Below are 14,228 nucleotides of genomic sequence, written 5' to 3' on the forward strand. Positions count from 1 at the left end.
AGCTAATCTATCCTCACTAAAACCTCATCTCTAGGAGCCAGCTGTTCGGATGACCCTGTCTAACTCACCGGGTGGAGGCTGCCGGTGAGTTATGAGCTCAACAGTAGCTGGAGAAATAAATGATGTGGCCAGAGTTCACACATCGTCCATCCCCTCCTCCTCATAAACTCACACTAGCCTCTGAGGAAGGGAGAAGAGGGAGGGGCCTGGGGCTCGGGAGGAAGGTGAACGGGGGCTGCAGAAAGCACAGTCGCGGTTAAAGTAGCCACAGGGGATCAGCCCAGCCACCAAGGGGACTCCAGGGGGAGTCTTCGCCAGTGCTCTCTTTACAAATGAGAAGTTGGCTGAGTTTACTTTCTGTTCCTCTTATTTATCACGCGATTTATAATTTGTGGAGTTCGCACTCAAGTAAACAAGAAAGCTTGCTCTCTTAGAAAACAAAATCAAAACAACCAAAACCAGCCCAATACCCTGCGGCCGCGCCTGCCCGGGTCTGCACGACAAAGACGGGCGCCCCTGGCCCGGCGACTCCCCGGGCGCTCCCATCCCTCTCCCGGCGCCCGCCCTGAACGCCGACCCGCTATTCTCCTCCTCCCGCGATTACTCGCAGCCCCACAAGCAACACCATATGCTTCTTCTGATCAAACAGCGAGCGACTTCGGCACCGATAATTGACGAGACCCGTTAGAAATCACGCAGAAAGGGAGCCCACTGAGACCGCAGGGGCTGACAAATCACTGCTAATAATCCTGTTAGGAACAGCGCGGCCAGCCGAGTTCGCAATAGCTTTATTTTTATAAAGTAGGCGCTGACAGTATAAAAGACAACGAGATCTCTCTCTTTTTTTTTTTTAAACAGAAGGCAGTGTGGCATAATAGTAGTTTTCCCACTAGCAATTCTCAGCACAGTTTGAATGGGAAATATGGTTTTTAGTATATAAATTCCCCCTCCTTTCTTTTTCTTTAACTTTTCAGGAACTTTAGGTTTTGATTCCTCTCCTCCTGTGGTTTCCACGGTCAACTGAGATTGTTCAACAACTATAACACTATTTGTAGTTTTGGGGTAAAACTGAACTATGATTTGAAAGTTTTCCTTTACTGCTCCTGACTAATTTGTCAGCATGATTTGCAAGATTTTGATTCAGATAATAACTTCTAGTCAAAATCAAACAAAGTGAAACTCCAAGCCCAATAATGACTATTTCCTTCCCCCTATTTCCTTAAAAGAAAACAACAAACCCCAAGGACCCCAAATCAACAATAACATAAACCTCTGTGGGTCAAATAAGACATTCCGATTTGTAAATAAACAGGGTTCTTTCTCTTGGAATTTTTTGTTTGTTTAGGATTCTCTCCTTTGTATTTCCCAATCTCTCTCCTCTGACAAAGACACATCTAAATTTTTGTTTAAATTTGTTCATATTATTTGAATGTGGGTAAAGGAAAGGATGGGGAAATGGAAGAGGGAAGTGTCCTTTTCCTCGTGAGTATAAATGGACAGTGTTCTTTGGAGGCTACTCTGTCCTCACACAGTGAATCTTTATAATCTAAATACTTGTTTTAAATCATGACCAGCTCAGCTGTTCTTCCTTCTGGGCCTTATAATACAGTTTTCCCAGGATCAGTTTTGCCAAGCTTCCACCTAGAAGATATTTTCTAAGTGGGCTAGTCTTCTTAATTCAACCTTATGTGTTTGGGTCCTAGCCTATTATCTCAGAGATAATATCAAGCTCAGAGTTGGAAATCACCAAGCCCCAGAGTTAGTTTCAGAATCTGCGAATATCTCAAAACCCAGACTAAATTTGCTATAAGCAATCAAGAGACTGGGTAAATTCAGGACATAGTTGTTCACAAATATGCCTGGTGCTCAAATGCATAATTGTAAACACATAGAGAAATTATTGTCTGGCTTAGCTCCATGTATGTGGGTCTATCTATATGTAGCAAAAATACAAGAATTTGGCAATGTTCCTGCTTTCTGCTAGATACAATTCTAACAAGAGGAATAAAAAAAGAAAGTCATGTTTGGATTAGTTGTACTTTCAATCGAGCTCAGTATCTGAAGTGTTGACAAAAGCACTGTTGGGCTGCTTCCCAACCAAACATATCCGATGGACTAGAGAGAAAGTATTAATGGGGAAGTAGAAAGAGCCACAAAAAGGGAACAGGAATTCTAAGTTCAGAGAGGTCCACAGTCAAGCAGCCATGCTAAACTTCCCTTTGCAGAGAGTATGTATGCATGTGTGACCGCACTTCTCTGTTCAGTGGTGTAGGCTCACTCACTGGAAAATCTCTACTCCTTCTGCCTTTGAAATTTCATCTGGGCAAAGTCACTTACCTTCTGGGAACACTACTCTCATTTTGAGATAGCTGGTCGTGAGTCTGATTATGGATGCTTTGTCCAGCTGCGAGGTGATAGCCGAGGGCAAAGGCAGTAATTTTGCCAGTTCATAAAATTCACTGTTTTCCTTCTCCCTCCTAGTCCGGGCAGCATTTTTGGACTTCTCTTTCATTGTGTCTCGTTCCCCCTTTCTTCTTACAACATGAGCTCCACAGATGCATCCAAAAGCAAAAATAAACTTTCAATTAGAGATCATATTTGACAAAAATATAAGGCATGCTTTGAATGAAGAGGCTGAAATCTTTGCTTCAGGGTATTGATGGCAGTAAAAGACCAACGCAGCGAACAGAAAATAATTTTCTTTAAAAATACGGGACGAGAGTGTAGGAAAGTTGCTGATCCACGCAATCGGGGCAATCCTAGGAGTCTCTGGATATCAAATGCCGGCGGGACCCCTGAGGAGCCAAGCTTTTCTTCTGTTCCGCGCGACGGAGCCCGGGCCCCGGAAAATCGACATAATAATCCCCGACGTTTGCTCTTCAGTCCCGCGGCATTTGAGGCGGCTCCCAGCCCCTTTGGGAAGAACGGGAATGCCGGACAACTCTTTCAGGCCACTGTGAAGACAACAGCATCAGAGCGTAAGAGATCTGCAGCTCCGCAATCACTCATGCACTCGCCTGAATTCCGAAAAACGGCCGGGTAGGCGCCTGTCCAGGCTGGGTGTGTTTGTTTGTTTGTTTGTTTGTTTGTTTTATAAGAAATGGAGGAATCAATAGCGAGACTGAGCCTCCTGCGAATAATGCTCGCATCCTCTCATCCAAGCCAGCCACATTCTCCAGCCCCCCTGGGAAGTTACCCAAACAACAAAATGCATATTTCTGAAGACCCTGAGAAGACCCTCAGTCGCTGGTCCCCGTGCCCGCGCCCAGGCAAGGCGCACGTCCCAGGAAAGCAGGTTTCCGCAAATCAGAATTCCTCCACAGCGCTGGGGCCGCCTTTCAGTCCCCCCGCTTTGGCAGATCTGGAATTTGGCTACCTTTCTAACTTGGGTCTCGAGTCTCAAGGATTCCTCAAAAAGTGGCGCTTACACATCAAGTCCCTCGGGACTCCCAAGGCGACCCGGGGCTCTCCCTGCCCAGTGGGGGCGGCAACACGCCGGGCACGGCAGCGCCAGGTTAACAGGTGGCACATTCACGACAGCCCCTCGCAGGCACGGAGAGGGGGGCGGTGGGAGGCGTCCCGGCCTCTCCCCCACCGCCGTAGAGCTGCGGGTGCCTCTGGGCGGGCGCAAGGTGTCTTCCGCTTCACCTACCTTCAGTCCCCGCTGACTGCAAAGGGTGCAGAGGCGTCCACCTCTTAACTGTACTCATGCCTACCGTCCAACTCCGCCGGCCTCTCGGCTTCCCACCGGCAGAGAGGAGCAGAGCGCGCCCCGGCTCCCTTTTCTTTTCTCGGTCACGAATTGGGGGAGGGGTGCGTGAGAAAAGGAGGGGAATGAGGTCTTTGGGACGGGTGAGGTGGTTTTAGAATCCTCCTCCTCGGTAGTTGCTACGAAGCCAGTATTATTCCTAATTGGAAGCCGAAAACGCCCCCCTGTAACTTCTTTATAGCTCACGGGGTTTAGCTTCAACTTCACTCCCGGGCTCCCTCTCGCCCGCCCACCCTTAATGCCACTCACAAACTTCCTCGCCTCCGATTGGCTCGGCGTGCCGCGGGGCGACGCGCTCATTGGCCGGCCGGGCTGAGTGACGCGAGCACGCCCCGCATCACCCCCTGCGCGCGGCTGCTCCCGGCTCGCCTCTCAGCTCCCCGCGTGGCTGCAGCGCTCCTGACAAGCCCGGCCGCCGCTGCTCCCGGCCTCCAGGGGCCTCGCGCGTGTTGCGCAGGACCCTCGCCCCCTGCTCTCCCAGGGGTGGCGTGGTTGCGCACTCAGCCCAGAGCGCGGGGCCCACTGTGACCCGCGCGTCCGAGAGCGGCGGGCTGCGGCCTGAGGCCGCAGAGGTCGGGCCAGGGGGCTGGGGCTCCCGGCGACAAGGCTGGAGTCGCCCAGACTGCGGGCGCGGGTGGCCCGGAGGCCGACCTGGCGGCCGCGCCGTTCCGTGGGCAAGTGGCAGGGCCCACTGCTTGCGCGGGGCCGGTGTTCACGTTTCTCTGAAACCACAGCGACCCCGAATTCGTCGCCAGAGAAGATAATATACACCTGTCTTTAATCCCAAAGAGTCTTTTCCGAAATGGCTCGAGTTTGGGGGCTGATTTGTTCACCGTGGAAAGCTTAGCCGTGGAGTTGTCCTATGGGACGCAGATAGGGGACTCTGGGGGAAAGAGGTTACATTTCAGGCCAAGATAGGATCAGACAGAGTGGTTGATACAGAGATAGATATCTCAAATGAGAGCGAAGCCTTCTTTGTTGGGTTTTGTTTCAGGAAGCAAAATTGGATAAATGAATGTTCCTTGCATGAATAAATCTACAACATTCACAATTCCCCCAACAGGACCCGTTTAAACAAACGCTTGTAAGTATTACTGCTGACACATTATATTTAAGAGACCCTCTAATTTGAATCGCCCTTTTCTCTGTCATCTGAGGAAAGACAACACCTAGAAACGGGGGAAAGTTTATTTGCTCCCCCCTCCCCAAATAATGACTTCTGTTTGGAATCACTCCCTACACATGCGATTCCCCGCTCTTTTTTTTTTTTTTTTTTTTGGTGCTGATGGTGACCACGGTTCTTCTCCCGTGGGTACACTTGGGGGCAGTTGTTTCATCGGTGACAAAAGACAGTAAGAACACCAATAATGTTGCATTCGTCCTCTCGTTTGTGGCAATAATTGCCGCCGAGAAAACACATACTCTGAAGAAGGGTAGGTGCCATTTTTTCTGATATTCGGAACAACTTTAAGAGTGTTTGTTCAGAAATGCAGACATCTGCCACCTCCTTGCCGCCCGATGGCAGTAAGCTCGCAGGACGACAACGGGAGCTTTCTGGAGATATTTACACATCTGGGAAACACCTGGCTAGAAGAGGTGAATGGATAGAAAGAATAAGGAAATACTAAACATACAGATTTTATAGGTGTTTCAAAACTGGAATCTAGTTAATGGGCTCTAATTTAGAAGGAGTTATTTCTTCGGAGGCTGTAGCCACTTAGAGACCTGGCCCTGCGAGGGTTCCCTCTACCTAGTGATAAGCTCCTAGCAAGAGAGGAGGAAGACTACAGAGAGAGGTACTGTGGCTCTCTTATACACGACATTCCAGAAAGACAAGATAAAATGAAGTTAACCACTGCATGTAAATAGAAAAGGTGCGTGTTTGCGGAGGATGAAAAAACCCCTTCCGCGACCCTTCTACCCCCCGACCCTCAATCTGGACAGATCTTACTGGTAAGATGGAGCTGCCAGGCGCAGCCATGGCACTTTAAGGGTAAGAAGCAGTTCCTATTCCGACTGTATTCTGGAGACAATTTCGGTTAAGTTACTGGTTCCTGTAAACCCTACCCGCCCTTCAAACAGTGTGCAGGTGTGTCAGTGCTTCATAAGGGTCTGAAACCCTTGCGCACGGCAGAGAAGCGCGGGGGCGTCCGGAGGTGCCGGCTTCCTATACACAGCGCGTTTCACCGGAAGAAAGGCAGTATTTTGCCTTTAGAAGCAAAATGGGTAAAATGAGTGTGCAAGTTTTCACACCAAACATAACATCCTGGGGGGCCAAGCGGGCTGTCTCAGGGTCCCAGAGAAGCTCAGAAGTCGATGAACCGAGTAGATGTTTAATAAACGAAGTGAATGCACGGCCATGTGGTGCCGGCCCCCTCGCTAAGTCCTCCGCACACAACAGTCTGAGCCGCGTTTACCGAGTGAGTGAATTAGCATGGCGACGTAACACCTGTTTTTCTAATCTTTGAACCTAGGCTGAAGCCACAATGCGGCTCCTGCTCGCCCTCCCCCGCCAGGGCGCAGGGACCCGGCCTCACACCCTCCCGGCGACCCCTCCCGCCGGCCCTGCAAGAGCCTCAGGCCAGCGAGGGGCGTGAACTGGAACTGCAGGTGCCTCCCACGTGTTCTGAAAATTTGCGTTCGCTTCTAGCGTGAGAAATTTTAAATTAATTTCTTGAGTGTAAAAAGTTAGCCCTACCCACCTCTTTGCCAAGGTAAGGGGGAAAGCCCCAGAAAAGAAAGAGATGGGCTCATGCCCACCAACACCAAACAAATCTTAAGAGGTCTAGGCCTCTGCCTTCTTGTGCGGATATCTCAAAATGTAGCCCTATGGCCCTGGGGCACTGTCTAGCAACCCCGGAACATAATCCTAATACAGGAAGAAACCAGAGCAGATCTATAAACAAACATCATCCTCCTACCCTCGACCAAGGAAGGCAAACTACCTATTGTAACCGCGACCTTGTACCCCTGGGAGTCTCTTCTGCCTCTGGGTCGACTCCGGATGCTGCCCGCTAGGAGCCCTCCCTTAGCCCGCTCCGACGCCAAGACCGGCACCGCCCAAGGCTCTAGACTAGGGGGCAAGGCGTGCCCGCGGTGGCTGATTTGAGAACCAACGCGCCTGTGCGTGCGGAGTCCCGAGCGCTGCGCGCTCCCGGAGCCACAAGGAGGGGGCCTCCGAGGGCCGCGGGACCCTCCCAACATCGGGCAAAGTCCAAACTAGAGAAACTGAACCTTTGGGTTGGAAAGAACCAGAAGGTCCAGCGGAATTCCGGTGCAAACTGTGGAGCTGGGTTTCAGTGTAGCGGCTCCCGCCCGGGCGCATTGTGACGCTGACCTTGCTCGGGCACAGACTTCTATCCTGCCTTTTGGTAACTCTTCTGGGAGCCCAGCTGCTCGAGTATCTTAGCAAAACTAGAGTGATTTCTGTCGCCCCTTCTTCATTTCCGTAACACACTTTTTTCTGTTTTGTTTTGTTTTTACAGACTGCTAGGAACGCATACATGCACTTTTACAGGCTTCCACAGGCTACCACATATACACAATGGTACAAAGCGCACAGGCACGGATTTTGCTCATTGGCCAAGGTCAAGATGAATGCTATACTTACAATCAAGATGCAAAATCTGAAGATGGTCACTTGAGTATCTCAGTATATTATATCCAGATGTTCACTCTCTATCACTGAGAAGGAGAATTTAGGGAAATACTAACATTTTATTCCATGTATGTAAGTAAACCCTGCTCTAGTTCCATTTTATTGTCACATTTAGGCATTGTGATGTTGAGGCACAAAAAAGGGCCCCTTATAACTTCGACTGGATGGGACAAGTGGGCTAGGAGACAAAGAATAGAAGGAACCTCAAAAAAAAAAAAAGCCATGTTTAATGTTTTTAAAATTTACAGTATAATTCACTTGTTTGATCAGGAAGTTTTGGAAAGTAGAAGATATTTTATGTAAAACAAAGCAGGCTTTTTCCTAGATACTGCTTCTCAGGCACTTAACTGAATTGACCATTGAAATGTTTAAAAAAATAGCTTCAATGGTTAAATATTTAAGAAGAAAGAAAGACAAGGAAAGGAAAAGAAAAAAGGAAAGAAAAGGAAAGTAAAAAGAAAAAGTCACCAACCTGAAAAATGAAAGTGATGGATATTAGGTAGTTTCTCTAAGTATTCTGGATAATGTTTTCCACCCAGATTTTGAAACCACAGTCTAATAGCACCTTGAGTTGATCATTGCAAAACAAGAGTACTTCTTAAGCTGTGCACACTTTTTTATAAAAGATTTTATTTTTTTCAACTGATCTCTACACCCAACGTGGGGCTCCAGCTCACATCCCGGAGATGGACCTCCAGCTCCACCGACTGAGCCAGCCAGGTGCCCGATGCTGCACACTTGAAAAGAAACGAATTATTCAAACATTAACAGTAGCTGGAAAACTGATGCGCATTCTGAGGACAGGAGCCGGTGGCTGCCTGCAGTCAAGGAAGCGCGTTGTTTTTTCACTTCTTTTTTCCGGAAATTGAGCTGGGGGTGGTGTGTGTGTGTGTGTGTGTGTGTGTGTGTGTGTATTTCAGCACAGCTGGGCACAGGAGCGCTGCCAAAAATGTTCAAGAACTGAAGACGAACTTTGGTTTGTGACTTTGGGTTGAAAGACATTTTGATTCCTCAAAGTTTCTGGATTTCAGGACAAAACATGCTCTCTTGCACTTCAGGAGCTCAAGCCAGCCTGGGGCTGGAGACCTGGTGGCCAATGTGGGGGGCGGGGGGGTGGAGAGGGGGTTTGGGTGGTGAGGCAGGACCGCTGAAAGAGAGCTGACGGGAGTCAGTGGCCTCGAAAAGGATGAGTGGCATCAGAATTGGGTGGATTCAGAGGGCATGTGTTCACCCTCCTCTGGCTTTGAGAGCCACCCGGATAGGCTTCTGCAGAGTTTCCCCTTCTCTGAGCCCCAACTTTGCGTTTATTCCCTGGCACCTATGAACCCCGGGACTATGCCTGGAGTACTTGAAGAGGAACCCCTAGCCCTGCACTCTCTAGTGGGTAAGGCATTCTCGAGAGGGCGCTCCCGTTAATCCGTAACAAATGACCGGCTTCCAGACCTGGCCAAGCCTCAGGGCCACCTGGGGTGGGAGGTGGTGACGGAATGTGGCTTTAAAAATATGGACTTTCAGGCGCCACTCCGATTTAGAAATTGGAAATCCCTGTTGGACTCTGCAGTTGACATTCTGTAAATTGTGGGAGGGGAGGGGTGGCCCAAGGAGGAGACAGCTCTGAGAGTTGCAGGAGCAGGGATGATGAGAACGTGCTCAGAGCGAGGAGCTGAGGCACCACCTCCCACAGAGACTTGAGGGTGGAGGGACCCGTTCGGAGACGCCTGGGCTTAACTTTGCCCAACAGAAATCACTGCAGCTCACCTCTGGGCCCCGGGGACCTCGAATCCGCCCTTGAAAATCTGGGCACTTTTGCTCCTAACTGGGAGGTTTTGGAACTTGAGCTTGCATGGGAATTGCCTGGAGGGCCTGTTAAAACACAGGTTGTTGGTCCTCAGTCAGAAGAGCTGGGCTGGGACCCAAAAATTTGGTTTTCTGAGAAGTTCCCAGGTGAGAACCATTGCTTTAGTCTGCTTTTTCTCAGCTTGTCTTTGGAGAAGACTGTCTGGGAGAGAAAGATTTGAAGTGATAAATTTCTGGGAGAGAAAGATTTGAAGTCTTGTGCCAAGTAGGACCTTGGACATATGGTATAAAATGATGTGACTGGTTGAGGGTACAGGGGTCAGGCTCACAGCTGTGATAGGGTGGGGTCGCTGAAGATAGGTTATTAGGACGCTTCCTTAGGGAAGAGAATGATGGCCTCAGGGTGAAGGAAAAGAGGTCCGGGAACCCAGCCAGGCCACTCTTCAGTGGAGAATTTGTCCTCAGAAGGGCAGGGAAATGCTCAGGGCATCTCCAGATGGATCCAGGGTTTCAGGGTTCTAACTGGGCTACAGAGAAGTCCAAAGAGTTTGGGTCCATCAACCAGTTTGGACATATTGGAAAAAAAGCAGATAAGCTTTGGTTCTCCTTTTGGCCCAGAAACTTCTGCCCCCTAATTTTGCCAGAGTACTTAGACATTAAGGGCCCAAGATGTGTGCAGTGTTAGTGCAGAGCAACTGTCCCTGGAGGAAGAGGCCCTGCCTGTACCCATTGGGTCTATGTGGTCTAGGCCTCCCCTCAAGTAGCAAGTGCTCCGTCCGGTGCAGGGCCCCATTAGGACATTAAGACTTTGCCAGTCTTTGGTCCCATCTGTCATGTTTTTATGGGTCCTTTCCTCCACAAAAAATTGAAGATTATATTTTACAACTGTGTTGGTATAAAGATGAATGTCATTCAGGCTGAATTCACTATCCTGTATTCATTATTCTTATATCTATCTTTTTCTTCTGATTGTAAAAGAAATGAAAATTAAAACATTCCATGGGCCTCTGAAACTACCATGGGCCCTATGCTCTGTGCCCACTGTGAGAAATGGATATGCAGTGCGTGCCTTTTCCCCGCTATGGCTCTTACGCCTCTCTGGGAAACCTAGAGAGAGGTTTGGTACAAGGATATGTACCTGTGAGTCACAGCTCTACTCCTGGTATAAAACTGGTTGGCTCATCAGTATCTCCACTGCAGAGTCCCTCCACCCTGCTTTAGCTATGTCTGAGGTAGTACCCTAAAAAGGGGTGGAAGATCCAAACAGGTTATCAGCGCCATTTCTTAACATCTGGCCGGCTTCACTTTTGTGCTTACTTGGATGTCAGATTATGAGGTGAAATCCAATTTTAAAATGCTATGAAGACCAAGTGAATGCATCTTTGGGCTACCAGTTAGTGTCCCACTGATGTACAACCATTTAATTTCTTATTATCTTCTAGAGTTGCTTATGCATTTTCAAGCAAAAATTAAGACTGGTATTTTATACGTTGTTCACCTTGATATTTTCACTTTCTATGACAGCTTCCTTATGTTCTCTTTCTTAAACATCTGTATAGCATTCCATTTTGAGAACATACGACTATAATTTATTTAACCTGTCACTCATTGAGGGTAGTTAGGTTGTTTCCCATCATTGCTATCGAAAACAATGAGTAATGGATAACACTGCACAGGTGCCATTTACCTGTGGACAACTGTAGCAACAGGACAGAGTCCCAAAAGCCCAGTTGCTAGGTCAAGGGTACATGAATTGGCACTCCTAATAGATATTAACTAATTGCCCTCCACAAGAGTTGTGCCAATTAACACTCTTGCCAGCAGTGTGTGAGGGTCATTGTTTCCCATAGCCTTGCAATGAAGCACATTATAACTTCTTCTTTCTTTTCTCCTTTTCTTTCCTTCCCTCCCTCCCTCCCTCCATCCCTCCCTCCCTCCCTCCCTCCTTCCTTCCTTCCTTCGTTCCTTCCTTCCTTCCTTCCTTCCCTCCTTCCTTCCAATCTGATAGGTGAAAAAAAATCAATCTATTTTTGTTTTTTTTTTTCTAATTAGAGAGGTTGAACATCTTTTCATACCTTAAAGGGCCTTTTGAATTTCTCTCCTGTGAATTAACCTTCCAGAAACATTTGAAAGTGGGACCTTCTTGGCTCTGCAGTGAGTTAAGTTCCCTGGACAGGAAGAAAAGCTGGGACTTGGCTTTTAATGGAGATGAGGCTTTCTTGCACCCCTGGTGGAGAAATACAGGGTCAGGGTTATAGCATCATCTACCAACATTTTTTTCCTCATATGAAATATTTAATACTCTTTAATGAAAACATAGAAGATAAATATGCAAATATAATTTTAATGTGTCTTCATCTAACAGATCTCTCAACTAATTATAATCAATTATATTGTACATATGTTAAAAATAGTGGTTAATTTATGGATTCTGTATGTTTTGTAATTCAGCTGTCCCAAGTTGATATTTGATCAACCTGTTTTTGTGTTTTACCTACAAACACATGGGGACTTTACCACAAAAACAGCTCAAGCATTAACATATGGCAGCCAATCACTTCTCATGATTTAAACAAATAACTTGGAGGAAACGGGATAGATTCACCCTGGCAGTAGTTTCACAGGAGGAAAAGCTGTAATGGTCTGGTTAAAAATCTAAACGGAATGATACATAGGACAAAACAGAGGAAAACAAGTGCACTGCAAATGTGCAGCCTGTGGTGGTTTAGATCTACTTTGATATTTATTTTCACTCCTGGAGATTTGATAACTTGTTTGTGAAGATGAATGTCATATGACAAGCCATCATGTTTTCTCCCTGAATAATCAGAAACCACAGAAAAGAAACCATGATGGCAATGTGATTTTTCACTCTAAACCAGATAGCAGTATAAATGTGTGTTAAAGCTGATATTAAGTCTCCTTAAAATTTTTAATTTCTTATTCATTTTAGGGCGTGAGTGCATTAGAATTATAACACCTAGTTTTATATCAGATGGCTCTCTCTCCCTTTCTGTCTCCCTGTGCCCCTCTCCCTACCATAAGACATGATAATCAGAAACTATTCCAGCAGGAGGAGCTGGTTTAGAAACAAATGGATTCCATGGCAACTCCTGACTCCACATGACTTCTAATAACCGGCATTTCAGTTGGAAATTGTCTGTGTGATATTCTGTCCAACACTGGTGGTTTATGTGGGGTTTTCCCTAGTTTACATCTCAGAAACTGTCTTAACCTCCAGTTTCATGAATAAGCAGCAGCAGCAGCAATGTCACCACCTGTAACCATGATGTGGCCAGTGATTTGACAAATGTTCCTGGTTTCAATTTTCAGACTATCTGACAGAGATGAACACTGAATGAGAACTGTCCAGAGCTGGTATCACATACTGTAGGAAATCTGGGAAGTGTGTCCCATGGCAAATTGGACACAGAGAGTCAAATGTTCTCATTCAACTCAAGAGAATGTGTGCCTCGGGCCCCCGACAGCAGGTCGGGAGCCTTGGGCTGTGAGTCACAGACCCCTGCACTGGAAGAGGAAGACTAAAAGGGGACAAAGATAGCCAGCATTCCCCGTTCCTCATTAAAGAAAACCAAAACAGTCTGAGCTTGTCCTAGAGGTGAGTGATCTGCTGGCCTCCCAAAGAGTATTGGCATCACTGTCATGGTGACAAAAACAAAAAAACAAAAAAAAACCAAAAAAACGAAAAAACAAAAAAAAAAAACAAGGAAGAAAGAAAGAGAAAAAGAAAGAAAGGAAGAAACTTGGAACAGGATGGGTTTGTAAAACCTCTTATCTATGTTTTATAATTTTTGCTGTGACCCAGGGAAAAATGTGTCACAAAAGCATAAAGAGACTGCTTTTAGAAACACTGAAAGTCAATGATGGAGTCAATGCAAAGGTGAAGACGAGCTGAGCTTATGTTCCTTATGTTCAAGAGCTCCTGGGTCCATCTAGGGAGGTTGTGCCATACCTAGGCAGGCCAACCCTGAAATCTAGCCATGACTCAGTCCTGTGTCCCACCCAGAGAGGGTACCTTTTTATAACTTTCACCAAATCGGGGCACCTGGGTGGCTCAGTTAAGCATCCAACTTCGGCTCAGGTTATGATCTCACGGTTCGTGAGTTTGAGCCCCAGGTTGGGCTCTGTGCTGACCCCTCAAAGCCTGGAGCCTGCTTCAGATCCTGTGTCTCCCACTCTCTGCCCCTCTTTCTCTCTCTCTCTCTCTCTCTCTCTCAAAATAAATAAACATTAAAAAATTAAAAAAAAAAAACAAACTTTCACCAAAGCACTATATGGTGTAGTGCTTGCCCTGCCAACTCTACCCTCCATATTGATTCTAGGCTTGTGTGACAAACGTCAAGGAATGTTTACCATGATGCATTGGAAATAATCATTTAGGGGCTTCAGTGGTTAATGAGTGACCAGCAAATCATGCTTTATTTCCGGGGACTGTAAGACTGGAAATGACACAGCAAATTTGCTTAGTGAGAGAGTGTTCTAGAGGAAGTGGGAGAGTGAAAAAAGAATGTTACTGTGATTAAAAAAACAAAAAACAAAAAACAAAGAGAGAGAGAGAGCATATGCAGATGGGAGGCATTGAAGGGAGAGTTTTACAAAAAAGTTGACATCAACATGCTCAAAGTAGTTTGAAAATCTATTGACCAAATTCACGGGAAAATACTGTAATATATTTATTTTAAAACTGTATTTACTAATCAATTAGTTTATACATTTTTTTAAAAGTAACTTTTGAAAAATCACACTTGCTTTGACTAATTGGAAATTTGAGGGAGACTGTAAACCCACTAGACCCATAATATCTAATAGTATTATTAGCTACCAGTGATCCGATGGCCAGTAATGTTGTAGCTGATAGAGGACCTTCACATCTTTCTAGAATGAGCTGAAACCTAACCAATGAGACAGGGTTGGAATCACCTGTGCTGTGAATAGAATGTAGAAGGCACTCAGTGGAGGGGAGGCTCACCCAATTGTCACTGG

At 46.7% G+C, this 14,228-nt stretch overlaps 1 protein-coding gene across 3 annotated transcripts in view; it reads right to left on the bottom strand.

Annotated features, from left to right (window-relative positions):
* SIM1 (SIM bHLH transcription factor 1) overlaps positions 1 to 14,152 on the bottom strand; it is a 75,819-nt gene extending 61,667 nt beyond the window's left edge. Inside the window, exons 1-3 of one of the 3 annotated variants that reach the window (XM_042985326.1) lie at positions 14,068 to 14,152; positions 11,300 to 11,451; positions 2,338 to 2,954 (exon numbers count right to left, since the gene is read on the bottom strand). In XM_042985326.1, the coding sequence (XP_042841260.1) occupies positions 2,338 to 2,512 (175 nt within the window). In that variant the 5' untranslated portion in view covers positions 2,513 to 2,954; positions 11,300 to 11,451; positions 14,068 to 14,152. Of the gene's footprint in view, positions 1 to 2,337; positions 2,955 to 7,379; positions 7,421 to 11,299; positions 11,452 to 14,067 lie in introns of those variants that run through there. The other 2 variants (XM_042985327.1, XM_007097370.3) reach the window with 2 other exon arrangements.
* Between the last annotated feature and the right edge of the window lie 76 nt (positions 14,153 to 14,228).

Source organism: Panthera tigris, chromosome B2, assembly GCF_018350195.1.
Source record: "Panthera tigris isolate Pti1 chromosome B2, P.tigris_Pti1_mat1.1, whole genome shotgun sequence".
NCBI lineage: Eukaryota > Metazoa > Chordata > Mammalia > Carnivora > Felidae > Panthera > Panthera tigris.